General features: G+C 42.4%; 3 protein-coding genes across 3 annotated transcripts in view; 1 reads left to right on the top strand and 2 right to left on the bottom strand.

The window, feature by feature from the left end:
- The window catches only part of hivep1 (HIVEP zinc finger 1), a 53,331-nt gene extending 41,480 nt beyond the window's left edge, over nt 1-11,851 (bottom strand). Inside the window, exons 1-2 of the mRNA XM_070846050.1 lie at nt 11,680-11,851; nt 9,451-9,585 (exon numbers count right to left, since the gene is read on the bottom strand). Of these exons, the coding sequence (XP_070702151.1) occupies nt 9,451-9,490 (40 nt within the window). The 5' untranslated portion in view covers nt 9,491-9,585; nt 11,680-11,851. The remainder of the gene's footprint in view (nt 1-9,450; nt 9,586-11,679) is intronic.
- The window catches only part of nedd9 (neural precursor cell expressed, developmentally down-regulated 9), a 142,240-nt gene that overhangs the window by 16,005 nt on the left and 102,928 nt on the right, over nt 1-23,307 (top strand). The gene's annotated exons all lie outside the window — the stretch shown is intronic.
- The window catches only part of smim13 (small integral membrane protein 13), a 117,953-nt gene continuing 112,370 nt past the window's right edge, over nt 17,725-23,307 (bottom strand). Inside the window, exon 3 of the transcript XR_011585509.1 lies at nt 17,725-17,747. The gene's annotated coding sequence lies outside the window, so the exon portion shown is untranslated. The remainder of the gene's footprint in view (nt 17,748-23,307) is intronic.

The raw sequence follows: 23,307 nt of genomic DNA on the forward strand, positions 1-23,307 counted from the left end.
GGAAAAACTAATTAAAAATAAAAAGGTCTGGCAGTGCTACTCTAACTTTAAAACTAATTCATATTCCTGGTTAGGCTGCAGCAAGCGATTATTTTCACTATTAATCCTTTGTTCTACAAAACACAAAAAAAAATGTTGAAAGAAATTCAACAAATTTCATGTTGCAATGTGTATTTCTAACTTTTACATGAAAAATAACGTTAGTAATTTAATTGATTATATAAGATAGTGAAAGTTTGTATTACATTTTCCAATCAAATTGACCAATTGCTGCAGCTCTGATTCTTAAAATTCATGAGAAAACAAATGATAAAAAGCTGCTGAATTATGCCTCCGTGTTCGAGTGAATTTACAGTGAGCACATTGTAAACGTCTGACTGGCAGTAAAACATCAACACGTCAAAATTGGAAAACTGGCCGACTCACAGATCGGTTTCCTCAGAGCCAGATGTTACCAGGTGTCGGGGAGGTTTCCTCTCCTCGCCACGCAGTGTCGTCACCCTGAGCGCTGATTAATCACAAGGCGACCGCCCTCCACTTAGCAGGAGGCCCAAAGGCGACGGCAAACGCGGCCATTTGTGAGATTCACCTCATAATCAACAGTTCACACCAAATGGAAAAGAGGGCACTGGTCTCTGATAATCACATATTCCATCATCAGAAATGTGTTTCTCACAGTGTCTGACCCACGAGCGGTAAAAGGACTGAAATATCTGCTTTTATTCCTCCATTAGAAAGAAGGAAAAGACATTAACCCACATTTCAAGATGGCAAAGTGAGCCTCTTTTCTCACCATATTCGATTTCATTCACACAAAATGTGGCCTCCCTCCCTGTCCCAGCTCTGCTGCTCTGTCAAAGTGAAAGCTTCTCTGAGGTTACCTCCAACTTCAGCAGACATCCCTGAACTAGTTTCAGCCCGTCTTGTTGTAGTTACTGTTGCTAAAACCCTGGTTTGTTCCCGCCCCTGGGAGAGAAGTTCCCTTTGTGTGAATCTCGCTGCATTCGCACACTGTAATTTGAAGGGACCGTACGGAAACACTGGTTTGGCTGCCTGAGCGTGACACAACATGTAAAAATCCATTCGCTCGGGCCAGGACGTTAACTCTTTCTCTGCACCTCTGAGGTTTTTGCACAAGCAAAATGTTTTTAACAGCACAGCAGGTCCAGCTCGCTACTGTACGACACGTTTAACGTTGAGCTGAAATTCAAATCACTTTTCGCGTAAAGGAAATCTAAACCACAGTCTGCTTTTTAAAACAGACTACGACAATAATTTTTGTGTTGTTGTTTTTTTTCATCATTCTTGTTTTTTTTATTTGTGAAAATAACATCTAAAGTTTCGACCCCCTGTGTGGGCGTCGTCCATGGCAACGGCTGACTGACATTTGAGTTGCTAGGAGACGTGGAGGCTAGTTAGCCCAAGGAGGATGTTTTACTAAGAAAACATAGTAATACCTGTATGGAAATACTCTGTTATGAGGAAAAGTCATGCATTTAAATTTTTACTACAGTACAGTACAGTACTACTTAGTACAAAAGTATTTGTACCAAAATAAACTTAAAGCACACATTATGCTCAGTGGCCTATTTTTTAAATAATTAATGATGCATTCCCATGTAAACTGGTAAATGTAGGGATCAGTTTAGTTCAGGTGAGTCTTGTTGATGTAAAATCAGAATTCAATTGAACCAAAGCTGTCAAATAAATGTAGTGGAATAAAAAATACAATATTTGCCTTTGAATTGTGGTGAAGAGGTATTAAAAAACTGAAATACTCAAGTTGAGTAAATGTGCTCAGTTACTTTCCACTTTAAAAAAAAAAAACTTCTTTATCAATAAACAGCATAAATATGCCGCCTGATTTCTTAGAAAAACTTTTAGTCACAGGTTGACTTTAAGAAATGAGTAGATTAACGATCAGATCAGGTGTGCAGGGGACAGTGGGATTAACAGGGATTGGGAAGGGGCTTCACAGCAGCTTAAATAAACAGCATGAGGACAGGCCAAAGCAGAGAGACATCACAAACCTGTCTGACATATAGTTCGAGACACTTCTTCGGGTTAAATGAAGCTCCGTTCTCCTCAAAACGAGGAGTTGCTTTAACCCAAACAATCACACATCTCTGTGTGAGAGAATCACTGTGATCAGTGCAGGTCGCTGCTGCAGTTTATTCTGACCTGGATATTTAACCACAGCCAGCGCTGAGGTCAGTTGATCATTAACAGCAAACTGTTGTCAGTTTGTTGCAAATTACTGAGGTGGTGAAAAACAACATGGAAGTCTAAACCGTCTTCATCACATTCAGATTTTGGCTCCTGAAGACAATTCTGCACCTGCATAAAGGATAATAAACACAAAGCTTGCAAATTATTCTTCTAATCATTAAAGTAATGAAGCACAGAGACTTTCTTTGTGTGCAGAAACCTCCATTTCAGCACAGTGACTGATGCTGGAGGGATGAGAAACTCCATCTCCGTCTCCCTGCGTCGGCTTTATAGGGTAAACATTTTCCACCTTGTTAAATGTACCTCCTTTTCACTGCAGTTGTTCACCGTTTATCACGCAGCGTGCTCTCCGCTGGAGCGGAGGACCAGACCTGTTGGGCCCTGGTGCGAGGAGCCTTTTTATAAGCCAGCAGGAATGCAGAGTCACTTCTATAAACACTGGTGTTGCTAACAAGTCTGGGCATTTTCAGGGGCACTTGGAGGAGGCAGAGGACGGGAGAGAGAAACCAAACGCCACACGGACGGATGACAAACACCACACAGCCGCTGCTGCTGCTGCCGCACCATCTGCATGAAGACACCGAGGAGAGTGAATGCAGCTCGGTGCTGCACATTGTCAGAGAGGTTAATAAACGGCAGTCATTTCTAAATCAGTGGGTTTTAACTTTGGGTCACATTTTTCCGTTGCAGCTAACTAGGTCACACATCCTACAGCGTGCTGCACGGCCGCGACTTCAATTGAAAGTGAAAAGAGGAGTGAACGTGTTTCCTTTTTACTGCACAATTTAATAGCAATTCGCCAACACGAGCCAGTTTTAACTGTATTTTCAGAAAAATCAACAGAAGAAAAGGCACATTTCCATCAGCTGCTGTTATATGATCATTGGAAGTTGGTGGCGCTTCAGTCAGATGACGAGAAAGAGCGGGAGTAAAGCTTCAAATGTTTTAAAAAAATGTGTTAATGTGAGGAAGGTTTCAGCCTCCTCATCTGTTCCATGTACCACCAGGAACCACTCCCAGCCAGATTTAATGCATTACCTTCAATTCTGAGGCATAAAAACTTTATTTTTAAACTCTTTATATATTTTTGAACGCAAAACTCTTAATTTGTAAAGACACCAGTAACTAAAACTGCAAATAATTAGGAAAAATCCAATATTTCCCTCAGAAAGGTGGTGGAAGTATAAAATATTGTGAAAACAGAATATTCAAGGTCAAACACTCAGGATGCAGAAAATCTAGCAATAAACTAACTTTTTGGTTGTTTTTTTTTTTACACACTCGTGCACACATGAAGAAACCTGGTGTGTCAGTACTTCGCAGGCAGCTTCATGTGTATTTCTGCTGATGTGAGAGCGTCTGTCTGAGGGGAAACCACGGAGGATCCCGCCAGAGCTGCTTGGAGACCAGCTGTTTGACTAAAGTAAACAAAGACTCAGAGGAGGGGGGACAGGAGTTCCTAACTTCCTGCATTGTTACCCACAAACTGCGTCATAGGATAATTCCTGACTGAACACACACACACACACACACACACACAAGCAGCACATGAACTCATGTATCTGCTGCAAAAACTCTGGTGAAAATGTATAAAAGACGTGTAAAATCATCTTAGTGGAACGTTTCACCATTTTTGCATTTCGTCCTGTTCGTCTTTATCTTATTAAGTGTTGTTTATCTGTCAGCTGCCCCTCGAACTGATTCACTGAGCTTTGTGTTTTCAGGATCAGAAAATAAAGCTTGCAGCTCAAAAAGCTGCGGATGATTCCTTTTGTTACTCTGTTAACTGAGTGTGACAGTTTATTATGATTCAGATAAAAATACAGACACCTGAAGTATTGATCAAAAACACCTCCTCTCAGCCATTTGAATTGAAATGTCCATGTTTGGCTCATTCACACGGGGAGTTACCAGTTTCTGGAGAAATTTCTAATTGGGGCTTAATGATAAAATAATAAAATATTCAGTTTATAAACTTTCAGCTAGATCATTTTGTGGTGACAGTGTTTTCTATTGAAAAAAGTCATAATTAAAAACTAACCAAATTTGCTTTAGTTGGTGGTCATGTCCTGTTTTATGGCTCCGAACATCAGTTTGATTATTATTTCTGTGTGGTTTTGCATTTATTTACCAATCATGAGATGTGATATCAGCCAGCACAGACTCAAATAAAGGAAAACTTCCTGCAGCGTTGAATTAATGCCTCTGTGTCACAGTGACAACAGAAAATAGCAGCTAAGAGCATTTGAATCATGAAGCACTGTTTTAGGCAGCAAAGGGATTTATGGTACTATGGTTTTAAATAATCTGGACTTTATATGATCAGTAAATTTGGCGATTAATTCAGCTGCAAATATGATTAATCATTTAAGTATTTTTTTTAAAGCAATATTGCCAAAAACTCTCAAAATCAAACCTCTCAGCTGTGAAAATCTGCTGCTTTTCTTTGTTAAACATGACTGTAAACTGAATATTTGGATGTTTTGGGCTGTGAAAACATCTCGAGCTGTGGAGGTTAGCAGAAATTGAACAAAATGATGTGACAGGAGAGGTCAAAAGTCAAATACCTATAACATCGACCTTCGGAAAAAAAAAAGAGGAAAAAAAACTCAACTTACTTGGAAGAAAAGAAAAAAAGCTCACTATGAATCTCTTTTAGAGCTTCATGTGACACAGTCCAATACATCAGCACCACTAGCAAGGGCCTGAAATATAACTTAGAAAAGCAATAAAAACTTGTTATAGTTTTATTTTCTTTACTATAGAGAATTAACGGCACACGGCACAGATCATTACGAGCTTCTTGAAGTGAAGATTCATTGCGGAGCTGTTTTATCGGACAGTTTTAGAACATAACTACTGACCAAGGATGTTTGCTTTTGACATTAAATAAAGCTCACACTGGGGTTTTTTTGTAAATTATGGTTTAAATAATCATTAAATTGTAGTCAAGAAGAAATAAAATACTCAGTCTGAATAAAACTGAAGATAATATCTCATCATGGCTCCTATAAAGCTGGAAGTGACAGCAAGTTTGTACTCGCAACCTCCCAAAGGCTCTCCCACAAACCAGCGAGCACGCCTTAAATTGACCTGATGGATGGCGGCAGTGCGGCCGGGTCAGGAAAGTGTCAGTAAAAACAACTCATCCTTTGTGTCCTCTTAAGGGACAAAGTGTGTCAAGTCCGATTTCAGACGGCCGGGAGGAAAAATGCTGCTGTGGTTTCTGTTATACCAGAGTGAGACCGCTGCCAAGCCTCAGAGGCAGAGACAACCCGAGAGGAGCTGAGGCTTCCCATCGTCCAGCCAACACTCTGAATACTGAAATAAATACCACGTTTGCATCTGTGCTAAGATTAATTACTGCCGTGTTATTACGCCAGACAAATCCTCTGTTAAAGGCCAGTTTAGCTCTGAGCTGGGAGTTCTTTAAAAGCTAGTTTTGGGCATTAAGCATTGTAATGCGGTGGCTTCAGGGCAGCACGAGGAGGGCTCTTTGAGTTCCCAGGAAAGACTTTCTCCACAGCAGAGTTTAAGCATGTGATGGCATGCCATGCAATTAAGGCTTCCTGTCTGATGAAGGAAAAAGCTTGAGTGTGAGCCCGGGACGGGATGTGATGAACTGGGTCAAAAGGCAAAACAACGAGCTTAACAAATGTCTCAACAAGTCTTCAGACTGCGGGGAAGTGAACTGGGTACTCCCCAACAACATGTTGAGAAATTTCACCAGAACTGGAGGCGTTAAATTACATCGAAGTCAAGTTAACACCTCTAAGACACTGTTCTGTTAGGGAACTGCTGCTACGTGTAGTGCCTTTTAATTTTAAAAACACTGAACAATGTGGACAAAGATCCTGATAAGACAGCATGTTTTAATCACAATGAAAGCTGTAGAGCTGGAGGGGTCGCCACAAAGAGACGCAAAACGACAATGAAGAGACTCAAAATAATTATAAAGAGAACCAAAATGACCACAAGGAGACACAAAAGTATGGAAAATGACTACAAAGAGATGCAAAACAACTCCAACAAAATGGCATTTGCCATTGATTTACTCCGCTGAACAAACAATGTGACTAGTAATCATGTACAGTTTATTGTTGGCTTAAATTACTGTTGGCTTTAAATGTGACATATTTTCACATTTTCACTCATTGTACAAATATGCCTCCTCCTTTAAACCCTCCATCCTTTCCAAAAGTCTCTAAACCCGCCTCCGAATTAAGGATCTTCCATCCAAATCAAATTAGAGTCAGTTATGCTCTCCAGTCCAGATCTTTTACCCTCTTGTTTAAAAAAATCCCCAAACACTGCAGCAGCTGCAGCGTTTTAATGGAACAGTCACCATTAAAAATAGATTCAAGTATCTGTTGGCCGCCGATTCAATCGTCCTCTGTTGGACAATGTAATGTACTGTTCTAAAGCTAAATTATTTATGTTGTTTAGCCAAGTGAGCTCAATGGGAAAAAAGGAGCACAAAGAGTATTTATATGATAAATAAACAGAGGGACTATGGCTCGCTGCTCTCACACACACACACACACACACACACACACACACACGAGGAAATCTGCTGTGTGGATCGACTGCTGGGGAATGGCAGTGATGCACATTTTCACACCCAGCATGTAACGCTGCAAATTCGTAGATCTGTGAACTCCAAACGTCTGTTGACACGTAAATCTGTCAATTCTCAACATAACACGAAGTCCTTCAAGCCAAGTGGTGTTCTGTATTAGCACGGGAGGACGCTGTGACTTCAGTATGCAGTGTCAGCCCTGTTATCTTCACTGTCTGCTTTTAATACACGCTCTTATATTTCTGTTTACGTTATTCTGCCGCATCGTCAAAGATTCACCTCGTCTCAGCGCAAAAGTGCCCATTTTCTCACTCGTGGTGACACATTCGTGCTCACCGAATACTGTTTGAGTAGAATCATCTCCTTTTATCACACCGGCCTCATCAGATACGAGACAATAAGACCAAACAATGCAGCCACAGACTTTGCTGAGTGTTAATGCAGCCAGAATGATCCGTTTCCATGTAGATGTGAACCTAATAATACTGTTTCATGGTAACACCACATAAGCTGTAATGTGACACATTATTATTTAACTATTTTCTGATGTGTTGATTTGTATAAAAGCACAGCTGAGCACGATGTTTCTCACAGCTTCACTGTGGAGGTGTTTGCTCCAGTAAAGAACCCGATTGGACCCTCAAACACACCCAACAAATATCAATAGATGTGCCCACTTTTTGCTGGGCACGTGTAGCGAATACGATTTTTCCACAAAAAAAAGTTAATCTCCTTTTCCGTCAGTGGCAAACCCATTAATATGTGAGTAACTGCTGCTTCACTGAAAAGGGCTGAATTTTGGGCCATGATTGGCGTCCAAACGAGCTGTGATGTAACACGATCATCTAATGCATAAGATCACATGTTAAACTCAGATTTAAAGATGTATTTCACAACTGGAAAGATGGGCTTTGTCATAAAACTGCTCAGTAGGAAAGTGCAAATGTTTCTGAAATGTGGTGCTACATGACAACAGAGAAAAGGGCTGAAGTATTCCCTTTTTGCTCAAAAAGTAGAAAACCTACAACAACCAGAATGCACTGCTCCGCTATCCTCACCGGCTGGCGGTGCTTGACTCTGGCAGGCTCTTCCTCCTCCGCACTGTACTCTGGCTCATGTACATGGTCCCAAATGTCTGATCTCAGTATTAAAGGGGGCACTTTTATTGCCTTTTCAGAATGAATGTGTCCCTGATGTGTCTCTCAAACTATGAAAAAAGATCATCCTGTGTTTTTCTCCTGCTCCATCTTTTAGTAAATGCGTGTAAAAACACACTGTCTGTTGATCATGTGACCTCCTCCAGCGGGCTGATGGTTCAGTACTCCTGAAAACCTGAATCCACCAACGCTAGTTCTTCAGTCTTCATGTCCTCCCACCATCTGAAGACCAGCAGAAGTTGTGATGGAAATGTCCTCACATCGACTGCAAAACACTATTGTTGTGTGTGTGTGTGTGTCTAATGTTATTTTACTGGGTCCTGTTTTCAGGACGGGTTTACAGTGTCCGTGTGCTTTGTGTTGTTTATTTGGTAGCTTAGCTTAGTTACACTTGGTGCTAGCATGCTGCTTGGTTAATGTTTCCCCTTAGGACACTGCAGAGCTGACCAATCAGAGCGGACAGGACTTCTGTTTTAAAGAGACAGGAGCTAAAACTGAGCATTCAGAGAGAGGAGGAAAAGAGCAGTATGCACAGTAATGAGAAAAACAATGTGTTTTTTGAACATTACAACATATTCTAGCAGGACCTCCAAATATAAAAAATTAACCTGAAAATAATTAAAATCATTTTCTTACAGCGCTACAGAAAATGCAGAAGTACAATCCGTAGTTCGATCAGAGGCTCTCGAGCAAAAGTCGGCTGGATGGCATGACTTTTGCTGGCAAATAAGTGAGGAGCTCTGAGCGAAGGCATCACGGAGGAAAGTTAAGCATTGCTCATCTGCATACACAACCCACATTGTGATGATATAAAGCTGGTTGAAAATCAGCAAAGTTCCCCTTAAAGATAAACGAAACTTTCCTCCTTCTGCAGAAGAATGTAAAAAGAGCCGTCTGCTGTCAAACTCTGCACAGACGTCATTCTGCAGAGTGACGGTCAAACATCCAAGTAAAGTAACAACAAGGACACCACATTTCAGAGCAGAGAGACTCCACCAAGTCTCTGGATAACAATCATCATTTGTCGGACATCAGTCTGACTCAAACTTAAACTAATATAAAGGAGATGAATGGGGGGATCTGGCAGCACTGACTCCAACAAAGCAATGTGGTGTGGAAGTAGTTTGGCTGTACTGTAAGCAGTCAGATCTATGAGTAAGAAAATGGTAAAGGAGGTCGACACAAGAAACTCAAATCAACTCAAACGCCAAAGATCACATGATCGGTGTGTTCTGTTAAAACTACAATGTCAAGGCATCACTTCAAAGCAGGACCGCGATCATGACCACCTGCTCTTAAACCAAACTCGACTCATATTTCAGGACACTTATCCTACGATTTTAAGCTGCTGTGTGGTCAAAAGAGACGACTGAGCGGCTCCTCGTCAGACTCACATCCAGATCAACGGATCCACCAGCTGACAGGAGATGCAGAGAACAGCGTGGATGCACACGGACGAGTTCCCCCAAAGGAGTGCCGACTCACCTTTTAAGTTTTTCGGGTTGTTCTGCTTGGTGCGCGGCATCTTTCTGCCTCAGTTCACAGCTGCATCTTGGGGAAAGCGGATTCAAGCGTTGGACCTTGAGAAGAGTCGACTCCTGAGCCGCAGTCTGGGTACATCTGCAGGAAGAAAAAAAAAACAAACACACACACATATCGAGTCAGAATCAGCTAAACGTGAGCTCACACACATCAGTGAGGCGCCATCCTGGCTTTGCGGTGTGTGGAGCCCTCTGCTCTCACTTGGCAGCCGTCTGGGAGTCCAGGACAGAGTCGCTGATTGAGTTTATTCCTCAAACAGGTGCCCCGGCCACACTTCTCATCTGCGGCCTCTCCTCTCGGTCTGAGCTGCTGTGTAATAATGTGCAGTGCGGCTCGGGCTATTGTCTGCTGTCAGTGGGAGGAGGCGTGAATGTGTTCTACCCATATCAATATAACCTCTGCAGCAGCTGCTATCTGCCACTCTGATCTCAAACAAAAAGACAGAAGGGTGGGGTGGACGATTCGCTGCTGTTTGTAGGAAGCGTCTGATTGACATGTAAGCGGCTGATACAGGGCGCCACGCTCTTCACTTGACGAATGTCAGCGCGGATGACGAATGATGCAAACAATGAGCCCCTGTGTGTGCCGGTGACGAGCGCTCGGGGCAGCTGGGTGGCCACACAGAGGTTACTATCAGAGAAATCTCCCCCGCTGAAGTTAGATCACTGCACAAAGTCGAAAACATCAAAAAGGCTGAGCCCACCTTCAGAGGGGGAGTTGTTTTCACTGATGCCCTTTTATAAAAATGAAAGATCAAGAGCTTCGCAAAGGGTTCATGCAAATGCTGCTGTGGTAAAACAAGTGAGGCAAAAAAAAAAGAAGGTGGGTGTTGAAGTTAAATGTTACCAAGATGTCAAACGCACAGAGCTGCATGATGTGCACAAACAACCGCATAGGAACAGCTCAGCTCTGCATAGGCAGGAAAAAAGAAATCACAAGATCATGAATAAATATCTGATTTAACCCTATTTTTAAGCTTACTCGTCCTTGCATCATCTCCACCACGTACCCCCACAACACCTCTACCCCTGCCAGAGCAATGCATGTTGCAGAGAGCAGCAGTGCTTCAGGAATCAGCCTTTGTTTCCCCCCCCCCTCACTAATATTACATAACACTTACTACAACTGGATGATGGGCTTTTTTTCTCTCCATACAGTTGGTACATGTGGCGCTGGGCTGAGCAATGACATCATCTCACGGTGGATTTCGGTACGGACTCGCCGTGTGCGCGTCGCCCGCGACAGGTCGCATAAAAAACACGTCCAGGTCGGCTTAAAGTCGCACGACAGAAAGACGAAGGGATGCTCACCTGCACCCCCCACCTCACCCCCCCCCCTCTCTCTCCTCTCACTGATGCACTGTTGTGTGTCGGTGCAGGTTCGACGGCGCGGATGATGAGGCGGAGGAGAGAGACATTTCCTCTGGCGTGTCTGTCTGTCTGTCTGTCTGTCTGTCTGTCAGCCTGTCTGCGTGTCTCTGTGCATGCATGCGTGTGCGTGTGCGTGTGCAGAAATCTGAGGAAACACCCCGATACTGACACAGGAGAATTAAACCTCTAACGTAACAGTAACGCTATGTCCCGACCCTGTCAGGCTGGCATGCACCTGCAGGTGACTGATGAGTGATGGCTTCCTTCACACCTGAGGATCAAACAGGGGCATTATGTAAAAGCACGCTTAGTCACGCGCTGACGGCTGAGTGGCATAATTAATAAGAAAATATAAATATAGAGTGATGCTGCATTTAGATTTCTGGCCACGTTGCACAGAGACAGAACGAGAGAGAGAGAGAGGGAGAGAGAGAGAGAGATGAGCGCCAAGTTCAGCGGGTGCAGCCATGACAAACACAGCAGAGGGAATTAAATAATTGGGATTTAACTGCATGCAATGAAGTCAGCAGAAACAACGCGTGGGAATAGCGTATTTTGTGCCTTTAGCAACACGTGAACGCCCTGTAAGTGAGGGAGGAGCCAGGGAAAACCCCTCACTGTCTCTGCAACAGCGCTCGACTGGGACTCACCCCCCCTCCCCTCTCTCTCTCTCTCTCTCCCTCCCTCCCTCTCTCTTAATCCAACAAAACAGCGCCGCGGCCAAAACCTTCAGCCTCCACACATGCACATCTATCACAGCAGCAATGACAGTGGACACATGATGAGAAACACTGTGGCTCACCTATGAGGAGAGCAACAAAGAGCGCTGCGTAGAGGAGCTCAAGTTGAGCTCGGTTTGCTGCAGAAGTCCACGCAGGAAACGCTGCGCCAAACCCCGGGCAAGCTCACCTGCCCGTGCCGGGGCTGAAGCAGACCCTTCAAAGTTCAGGCTCAAACCGGACGAGACGCTGAGATAAAAGCATGTCCGACCTGCTGAGGCTGCAGCGACCTACAGCCCGGTGACAGACCCCCGCTCCGGCTGCGGCTCCAGCTTGGAAAACACGCACAAAAACACCAAACCAAACGAAGCGCAGACAAAGTGTGTTTGTGGATCCTCGCAGGTGCAGCGTGAAACACAGCTTTTGGCGTACGGAGAGGGGGGTTCAGCTCTGTTTTCTCCCTACACCTTCTCCCTCACTTTCTATTGCAGGAAACAGACAGGCCCACTGACGTCAGCGGGGGTCCCGTCTCCGCCTCCCAGCCGTGGGGTGTCCTCTCCGGGCCGCGGGGGGCTCCAGACGGCCGCACCTTAACCGCAGCGCCGCGGACACCGAGGCCAGAAATTCCTCCTCAAGTCGCTCCACGTTAATCTAGATGCGCTTCCTCCTCCTCTCACGCTGGGACTGCGTTGAAGCTCCTTCCCAGTCGGGCGGTGAGGTCGTGTCGTGTGTCGCTCACCCCCCCTGGCGGACCCCCGCCCGCCCTCTCTGCACATAGTTTAGGACTGACGGTTTTCCCGGAGGTTCCTTGTTGTCAGGTCACGTTGTGCCCCTCCGCCACTACCGACCGGGCTTTCCCATGCACAAACCCGCGGCAGGGACCCAACACTGGGTCCCTCTGCACCGGCACTGCAGCCCGTGGTGGGAAATACAAAACAACGTGGCTGAACTGTGGCCTCCACTCCTGCAAATCAACCGCAATTCTATATGACTCCATGATAAGAAAAGTAATAAAGTACATTTACTCAAATACTGTGCTCAACCCTCTATTGCATGGCGTTGCCAAATGTTTGCAATTACTCACTAAAAGGCTTTAATATGAAATCCATGTTTTACTTTTTGGTTGTGAAAATGAGCTCTTTTACTGTGTTTGGACAAATAATTAAATACATCAAATTCCCACTAAATTCTGCTCCTTCTTCCATGGAGATGTGACCCTGATCTGATGCCCCTAAAGTCAGCTGGCTGTTCAATATTTAGGCAAAATCCTTCGGAGAAGAGTGATTTGTAAAATTAGTTTGATGCCATATGGAAACAATATGCATAATGTACTCTTCTCTAAAATGGGCCATTCTGTGTTTTAATTATTACTTTTACATTTGGTTATATTTTTGTACTTTTATGTAAAAGGATGAAGATAATTTGGGTACTATTTAGGTTAAAACTCTGAGTATTTCTTCCACACTGCTAACATTTGTAAAGCAGGCCTTTATTTTGGTATTTTGATCAGTTGAGAGCATTAAATTCACACATCTATGGGTGGAAGTGTATGTGAAAGCATATATTGTGTCAAATGGGTTTCAAACGACCTTTAGTGAAGGCACGCCCACTTTTACACTTGTTCCCCCTTCATTTGCTCATATTTTCCACAGGAGCTTTACCATAGCAAGTGTTCAGGCTGTTGTCTTAAAGCTAGAGAATAGAAACGCAGCAGCACGGAGGGAAATTTTATTTTACTTCTTGTTCACCTTTCTTCCAACAAGCACAAGACAATACCATTTAACAAGGCCATCCCATGATGCAACATGGCATCACAGCGCACTCAGTCAAATAAAGGTCAAGATGATGTGCTTTTAAGCTGCTAAAATAAGTTGAACATATCTTCATGTGACTGGCCGCAGAGGAAACTAGGTGCCTGGGTGCACGGGAGTGTCTGGTGCCAAGACACCATGCCGTTATTTTTATCCCGTGTCTGCGGCCGTCCTGTGTGAGGTGGTGCGACACATCACCGACCGAAAAAGGTCACTCTATTAGTTGGCACATAATCAGAAATAACCACTCAAATAAATGTGTAGATGAATCGAAAGTTTTCACCCACCTACCAGTTAGCAGAGCAGCGACAACATGGGATTAAAAAAATGTTGCAAATTATATTTTGTAATTTTAAACAGATTTTTTGACCATTCAGTTTTTATTCCAGCATCTTTATCCTCTGCACCATTGCACTATTATGTTCTTTACAATTTTCATTGCTTTTATATCTCATATAACCTGCTTCCATATGTAGTTTTATCTGTACATAGTAGGAAGATGTTTATGTTTGTCTTTGTGGTTGTTTTTTGCGGTAGAACAGGGGAAAACAGTTAAATTATTCGTACGTGCACACATATATGTGGTCAATAAAGCCGATTCTGATTCTGGGTATTGAATTTAATGTTTAGTGCCAGAAGCGATGACCCAGATTACTGAACCGAACTGCAGCCTGAACATTTTCTAATTTTTCACATCAAGTAGTTGCAGTTGCTGCAAAAACCATCTCTGAGAAACACGCTGTCACCCAAAGAAACTTTGCTGCAGTGAGGCAGATCTACCCATTAATAAGTGATTGTGTGACAGCCGCCCACCATCGTATCACAGGCTTCCTGCAGACTGCAGAGTGGGACTCCTGGCTCAGTCGAGCTTTATGAGTCACCTGTTTCAACTGCAACAACTTAAAATGGCACATTTGAATAGTGGAACTTTTTTTTTTTTTTTTTTTTTCTTTTCTGCAAGAATAAGAACGAGGTGTCGTCTCTTCACAGCCAGAAATCTGAACACTGATGCAGCGTTTCTGTCCGTTTGGGAGATTTATTTTGTATGAATGAATGAGGGGTGTTTGATGGCTTCACGCATGTAAAAGTGATTCAGTTGTCGCAAAAATTGCAGCAAGGCTTTCTGACAATTTACATCAAGTAAAACTGTAGTCACAGAGGCATTCACTGCTGTCTATGCGCCCACATAAAAATTCAGATGCTTTTGGTTTGTCAGTGCAGGATGAAGAAGGCAAGGAGGGGGAGGGAGTGTGTGTGTGTGTGTGTGTGTGTGTGTGTGTGTTGTGAAAACCTTTTTACATAACCACATTTTTCCTGAGAAGACAGGTTTGTTTGGTTTGAGCTAATGCGATGCCAAGAGTAGAACAATTGTTTATTAATTGAGCCCTCAGCTGCCGCTCAGTCAGCCAAAGCCAATGCAAAAACTGATCAAATCTGAGATTTTTGTAGTTGGAGATGGACTAGATCCATGTGTGTGTCTCAAGTTCAGCAGAAATATAATATCGCTGACTGGAAGTGTTTGCAGATTTGGCGTAACTAAGTCTGGGAGGGGGGGAAGAGAGGGGTGACGTGGACCTCAGGACCTGCTCTTCTATACTAATAATACAACTCTTAGACAAGTTATCAGGCTTCCTGCTCTCGCATACAACACATATGATTTTAATGTCTTTTATTATTTATTAGTTGTCAATTTTATTGCTTTTCAATTTGACTATTTGAGCTATTGGATACCTGAACTTCCCCTAAGGGCTGAATAAATCGGTCTGTCTACTTTACAGTGATAACAGTGGAACGGTTCAACATGTGACATTCATGGTCATTTTTTTAAACAATTGGTCTTCAATTTCACACAGAAATAAACAAGCAGGTTTCACATTTCGCAACGATATGCACCATCCATTTAATCAGTTGCAGCTAGCTAACGTAAAATTTTATTGTCCCAGAGGGAGATCTGACATTTTTAAATACACATGTGAATGCTACACACATGCTAAAGTGCTAAAAGAGTTTAGAGTTTGTATGCTTACTTGAGAAAAACAGAGACTTTGGACAAGCAAAGCAGAGCTTCTAATGTTATTCTACCATCCTGGCAACAAACAAACATGGAACCCCACCTTTTTATAACATAGCTAGCGACATGCGACATGCCTGTTAGCTTTGGAGCCAAGGTTGGTCTTAACCAACCTAACTTACTAGGTTAGCTAGTTAGCCCAGCATGCTAATGTTTGCAGCTTGTGCTGGAGCAGATAAACACATTGTCACACACACACAAACACATTTCTTACACTTGTGTGTTTTTAGCTTTGGAAATGTGACTTAAGAAGACATTATGCTGCTTACCTTTACTCCATGTTCACTTCAGCATGAGGAGAAATCAACTTTTTTTTTTTCCACTTGTGCCACGCAGCTAAAATGTGTCCTTTTCTGTTCAAGGCCAGCGCGGAGAAACAAATCCTCGCCTTTGTTTCTCCAAGAATTCACTTCCGTTGTTTAGAAAAAGCTGCCAAAAGTTCAACTACAGCTCCAAAAATAGAATAAATACATGTATTTTACCAAATCCAGACAATTTGGTGTATTAAAAGTTTGGCAAGCTCCCACCTCCTTTGTATTGAAGTGATAGTGTCGCTCTGTATATACAGTATTATATCTGTTGCACAAAGAGGAATCCCTCCTTTGTTGCTCTTCCTGAAGGCTTCTCCTTATTCTTCCCTTGTTAAAGGACATTTTGGGAAGTTTGTCCTCACCTGAATCAAAGGCCTCAGGTGTGAGGAGTGTGTCGTTCAGTTGACCTTTTGTTGAGCCCCTCGCTAAAATGGCTACTGTCCACAGTAACGTCAGCAGCCATACTTTTAGCACTGACAGTTTTCAGAACAAGTAAATAATAATTTTAATTTTAATAATAAGAATTATTATTAATGTTATTCAGCTGCCATTGTGCTAAGCTAGTTAATTGCTATCATTGCTAACGAGTGTGTGCCAGTGTGGCTACTGTTAGCAAACAGACATGGTTGAATATTGATATTTCAGAACTATTATTCCATGAATGTGTTAATATTTACTTTGAACATTTTAAGGGGGTTGGGACTTTTGGGAAATTTGTGATTGATGGTTTTGGGCTGCATAAGTCAAATTTACAGGATTTGATTTGACCCCTCACACTACTAATATAGGTCTGAGTGTCATCTTACACACTCAAGCAGTCTGACGAGCCAATAGTTTTTAATAGCTTCTGCCTTTCTGATTGACTCCTGTCTGTGTGAGGATCTGGATTCCCTGACAATCAACCCCGCCGTGTCGGTTAGACCTGTGACAATGCAGCAAAATAATAATACTGTGGTCATATTAAAGAAGGGGACTTCCTCAGCTGCCCCCACAGCGGTGTTAGCGAATGGCAGCGGGGCTATTAATATCCTAGAGTGGTTACAGAAAATAAGCACAGCTGCCCCGCAGAGCTGTCCTCCTGAACAATAGCCTCTTATGTGAAGGGAAGGCACTGCTGTTTGTGTCATGGGGGGTTCTTGTGCTGTTGTTGTTTTTTACATCTTTATTTCCCTTCATATCAAAAATAGATATTTATTGAACGCGACCTTGCAAAGAAAGACAGTATTCATAAGGGAATGCCTGAGTGTCCTATTTCTCTTGGCACACAGCGAGGCATTTGGATAAAGATTGATGTTGCTGAAGTATTTATAGGGTGGCGTCCTTTTCATCCTTTTTTTTTTTTTTGTTCTATCTCCGTACACTTCCTATTCCTGCAGATACACAAGGAACTGGCCATAAACAGCCTATATAAATACAGTACAATTGTTTTGGCATCCAAGCTGTCTTGTGGAGATAAGCTGTACCTTATACACATATCACACTGGACAGTTTTCCATTTAAACACCATTACAGAATCAAGAAGCAGAGTGCAAATAACTGCTTGCTTCTCTAACAAACTATATTTCAGGATTTTCAATTAGAGGTGGCCTGCGTGGCTGTAAAATGTAAATTATGAGGCTATAATGTCCATTGCCAGGGTAATTTGTATCCATAAAAGTTTTTTTTTTTTTTTAATCATCAGTGCAACAAGGCTTTAGAGAGGAGACTGCAGGTCTAAATTTGACTGCTGTGCATTGGCTTGAGTAAAACGTCCGTGTAAAATGTGTCCCTATATTCTCCACAGCTCTGATAAATGGTGGGATTGTACACATTGCTGGTTGCTTTGTTTACACCGCAACATATGATGTTACATAACTGAGGCTGTTGCCGTGGCAACGCTAAGACTCCACCCCTGAAAGAACCACCCTTAGACAGACACACACACACACACACACACACACACACACACACACACACGTCTTGCTCAGGCAACAGGACATTTTCCAGCCACATGACTCGACTGGTTGATTTAACGCTCACTGATACACACTATTAACGAGGCCTCTCTCTGAAACGGTGCTCCCAAGACATATTTTACATTCACCAGGAGGGGAGAGATCTCCGCTATGATGGCTCACCGCGCTGTCGTTTGATAAACAAATCAAACATTAACTGCAACCTGCAGTGAAACAATCCTGTTATTTATGGCCGTCATCAAAAATGTGATGTAGACTCTCCCTACAGAAGAATGTGCGTGTTGTCAGTGGCTGAATGGAAACCGTGTGAGTCAGTTTTCATTACTCTGTGTGAGCAATCAGCTCCTCTAGTTGAATTCAAGGTCAGGGAGGCGCACCTGCCTTCCTGAGCCGTTCAATAACAGCACCAGGCTTCCCCACACAAGAGCTGTCTCTTTGTGTTGAAGGGTACAGCGTTGAGTGCTCTCTCTCTATCGCCACCTGACAGTCCATTGAACCAGCTTCTAGTCCAAGAGACGGAAATAGAAGCTCAGGGCCTTCTTCCCCTTTTGATGTGTCTGTCAACTAACTGATCAGTTCATCAGTGTAATACTCCAAAAGACATCTGCAATGCTTCTTTTATATAATGACATGGCAGTCACTTTATTATTTCAGACTATGTAAAGTAAATTCTTAGAGGGGTAGAAATCAGTCAGTTTGTCGGCCCACGACTTTGGTCCAGACTGAAATGACATTTATGTTCCCCAGAGGATGAATCCTACTGACTTTGCTGACCAGCCGCCACGATGCGATCAATCTCAGAACCCTCAAACTATTGTCTGACATCAGTTTAGGCAAATATCTGCATATAATTAAACTATCTAGTTGTCCAAATACCTGCAAAACCGATGATATTCCCTTAGAACTCAGTTGTACTTTGGTTTAATTATAAAATGGTAGCAATGGTGCAAACACACCAAACTAAAATGGTGAATATGGTCAATAATATACCTGCTAAACATCAGTGTGCCACAGCACAGCCTCACAGAGCTGCCAGCATGGCTGTAGACTTGTTTTGTTTTTTTGATAACTGGATCCACCAGTGTTTCCAATCAGGACGGTTCAACTGAATTCTTCCTGGCAAGTTGATTGAAGTTCAGCCCATGCTGTGGAAAAGGTATGTGCGTATAATGTATCGTGTGTGTATAAAGTGTTCAGGTATGGATCACATGTTTCAGTGTATCCTCACATACACGTAAAGAAATGAAACCATGAACTTTCAACATGTAGGGATTTTAAAGTGTCTCAAAGTACGCAGCCAGGCATCGAGCCAAAGATGTTTCTCAATAAAAATCAGGGAGGGACAGTGTGTATTTAACTGTATTTTAGTGTGTGTGTGAGCAGACATGATTGTTGGCCCTTGGAGGGAGAACATTTGACATGTCATCCATCATGGCTGTGCAGAGCTGTCAGGTCAGAGAGCTTCAGCTGCCTGTCTTTTACCGTTAAACATGTGCAGCACAAAACAAGATTACTCAAACTCTGTATAGTTTTGTGCATGAACTGTGGAAAAAAGCTGACATTTAGGCCTATTTGGAGATTTTATTTGTGTAAATCATGGTTAGAACTAGAATCCACTCAAGCTAAAGCCACTTTTAAGGCCGACTAAGCATCGCAGAGTATGTGGATTTGATGTTTAATCAGCGAAGCAGAAGTGGAGAGATGTTGAAAGATTTTACGCCCTACACTAATCCCTGGTGAGAAAATCACTTTACCCGATGCCAGCTTTAAATGCAGTGCTTCTCGGAAAAGTATAGCTGAGGTAAACCCCATTTCTGTGCCCTGATCAACCCCAGTGGCTCCATCCAGCTCCCAATGCCCTACAAAATGAGGCTAAAGGAAAAATAAATTCCCCTTTTTTCACTGTTCCCATGTGACCCACATCTTGTCCAGAGGAAAAAAAAAAATCTAATATTTATTTAAACCACTCTTTAAGTCACTGCCAACATCCTTCTCTGGGATTTTGTTGCGCTGCATTGAGTCACAGCCACAGACTTGGTGCCAGTGAGTTTACTACAGTCCTGCAGAGTTTCCATTCAGCTGCAGAGACAAACCTGCAGATTGGGGTACGACACCAAGCTGGGGCCGTGACGACATCTCAACAGCATCGCTGAATAGGATGTGGGTTGAGGGAGCCCAGACTGGAATCCTGGATCCCAAAGTAGAGGAGTGTTTTTGGGAGAAGCCTGGTGTTGTGTCAACATTTCCAGTGATGTTACCACAGAGGGAAAAATCCCTGCTATTGGGAAGGCCAGGCTGTGCTAATAAGGGAAAATGCTTTGAGTGTCTACTTGTATGACAGTAAAATACACCATTTTGAAGGCGAAGCAGTTCCATTTCAGGGTGGAGTAGAAAAGAACCATTAAAGAGAGCAGCTGTTTGCTGGTAAATTACTGTGAACACTGAGACCCCTTTAGTGTTAAGTGAGATTTGGGAAGTTTTGGCTACCTGGGTATGGCTGCCTTCGGTACTTATCAAGCTAACCTCTTGCCAATGTTTTGTCAGACTAGTTGTTCTCTAAATCAGGCTGCACCATGAAAACCTGAGAAATGTTCTGGCTAGTAAAATCCGTTGCTAGCTGCATCAACATAGCATACAAAAAAATAACTTCCAAGCAAAATATTGAATTTATTGTGAATTTAGGCATTACTTTTATAGATTCATTTATGCATACAGTAAGTGGTTTAGTTAGTCGACACTATTTAGCTGGTCATTTTGTCTGATGGTATTCATTTTTGTAATTGGAGATAACCTGTGTATTCAGTGCCTCTTCGGTCTAAACAGGTTGCGTTAGCAACATAACGTTAGCATAGTCAGTCAGTTCAGTTTTGGCTAAAAAATTTAATTGTCTGACAATTCATCTCTGTGTAAGAAGTAGTTTATGTGGGGCAACCCATTTTAATTTGGTGACACTGCATGATTACACTTCCTTATATATATTAATCATGCTGTAACAAAGGTTGAACTTATTAGGGAGTGGTGCAACCACATCCTCTGCAAGATATTTGTTTGTGAACATCACACACACACACAACTGAGCCTTGATGGGTTTTTAAGGATGATTTTGAAACCTCTTACACTTAAAATCCTGATTTTAGGCACTAACATAAAATATAGTTGGAATGTAGAAATGTAAAATAAAGAACTAAAATGTGAAAGTATATGAAATTAATTGGAAACCTTATAAAACTTTGTGGTTCATGCATTTCCTAAAGATGGACTGGTGCAATGTTGCACTGACTCACGAGCTTACCATTTCTTCAAAACAGACTGGAGATTACTTATGAATACTGAAGTGAAAAGTGCTATCTGAACCTGCCATGTGTTTTACTTCTTCTTTTTTTAAACAGCACACAAGACAACAATGCAGTTTCTCTCCAGGCTGTTGCTCTTTTTCTCATCTCTAACTTTATATCTCAAATGGTAGCAGTGTTCCTAAAAGTTTCTCATAACCAATAAATGAGTTTCATGAGATATCTCACACGTAACAGCATTTTTGCCACACTAGTCCATCCTTTAAAATCTTTATTTTGGATCTGCACTTTCCACTTGTTTGCATTCCGAGTGCCTGGAAAACATTTGCGGGAAGAAGACGGAAAATAAAAAACCAAGGGAAAAAATCATGTCAGCTGTATTGTTGCTACTTTTAGACCCTTCACTGGAAAAGAAAGAGGGCAGGAAACAAAGAAACACACAGGGGTTTGCTTGGAAAAATGCAGCTTTAGCTGGAGAGGAGGAGCCGGATGCGGCTCCCCTGGTACTTAATACATCAGCTGATTTATGGGTTACACCAGCTCTTAATAACCCTCCTCTGTCCCTGCATGCGTGGGCCCTGGGGAGCGTCAAAGTAGTGCAAGGCCTAATGCAATGAGCAAAGAGACCCAGAGGTTAGTGTTGTTGGGGAAGCCTCCATTACCTAATTTATGTTTTGTGCTTGACTTGGAGATCTACCTTGTGTGGTTCTTTTCCCCGCAGACACACGCTGATGAACATTTTTGTGTCACATTAAAATTCTGGGTTATTGCAACCTACTTCTTAGTTTTGTAGGTTTGGCCATCAGTCCTACTGGTTACGACTAAATTGTCATAAAATCAGTGGCTGAGATCTGGAAACACTGCGACACTGCCAAAACTAGAATTAGATTAGATTAGAGACAACTAAATGTAAAATATGGTCACAATCTTCTGTTTCTGATTTATAGTGTTGAAAATGGCTTGTAGAGTGTTCCTGCAGGGACATTTTAGTGTCACAGTGAAGCTGACCTTTCACCTTTTGGATATAAAGTGTCATGTGTTTGTGTGAAATGTCATAATTAGTGTATGAATTGTTGAGTTATGGCCAAATACCTGTTTTGTGAGGTTGCAGTGAGCTTTGACCTTTGACCACTAAAATCCAATCAGCTCATTATTGGGTCCAAGTGGATGTTTGTGCTGAATTTGAAAAATACATTTAAAAAAAAAAAAAGGTACCTGCACACCCACTGTGGCTGGCTCAGAGGTGTATTAAAGTTGTGTGATGGGGGCAACAAGTCAAAACAAGTCAAATATATATACACACTTCATTTTGAAAGTGAAAGTGAGGGCACACAAGTGGTAACTACCATAAATATTGTAGGTCAAAGATAAACCGTGCAACTCTGAAACTGTTGTCAGTGGTTACACTGGACAGTTTGGGTGCTAATTCTACCACTTAGCTTCGTTTTCTCGTCTCCTCATTGGGGGCTTGAACACACTTCTCACCGAGGTCTAGATGAGAAGATCGATGCTACTCTCAAGTCTGTCCACTGAATCAAGTTAGAACCAGGAGATGATTATCTTAGTTTATCTTAGCTTAGCTTAGCATAAAGACTGGAAACAGGTGGGAACAGCTAGCCTGGTTCTGTCCAGAGGTTACAAAAACTGCTAATCTAAAGTTCACTGATTAACATGTCAGTTTGTTTAACCCGTACAAAAACTGCAGAGTAAAAATAACAAGTTGTGGTTTTACGAGGGTTATGTGTGGACTTCCTGGGGTGTTGTCGTCACCATGAGTAAATAACGTGTTAACTAGTAACCATCTCCAAGCTTCGGCGTTGTATTGATGTACAGATATGAGAGCACTCTGGGCAAAGAAGCAAATGTTTTCATAAAACGTCAAATTCTTCCTTTATTATGAGTGAAGCCCTGACATGCGGACCAATAACAAAATCCAGATCAGACGGAATGGATAAATCTAAAACTTGAAGTGATTTAAATGGGTGTTCCTGCATCTGTCTTGTTAAGTTTTGTTTTGTTTGGATTGTCTGGTTTGGTCAAACTGGTTTGTTTTGGTTTCTTTCTCATTTAACCATCCTGTCATCTGACATTAATGAGGAAATGAAACTCTCTTGGTTACTGCTGTTGACATGTGAAATACAACGTTTCCCCAAAGAGACCTGCGACAGTAGCTTACTTCTTACTGCCAGCGTCATGCAGAACACTTCAGGTACTTCCCTTGATTGTGCGCATATTATATTGTTTATTAATTTTTGCCTTCTTATCAACCT

The sequence above is a fragment of the Pempheris klunzingeri genome, chromosome 16 (assembly GCF_042242105.1).
Source record: "Pempheris klunzingeri isolate RE-2024b chromosome 16, fPemKlu1.hap1, whole genome shotgun sequence".
NCBI classification, from domain to species: domain Eukaryota; kingdom Metazoa; phylum Chordata; class Actinopteri; order Acropomatiformes; family Pempheridae; genus Pempheris; species Pempheris klunzingeri.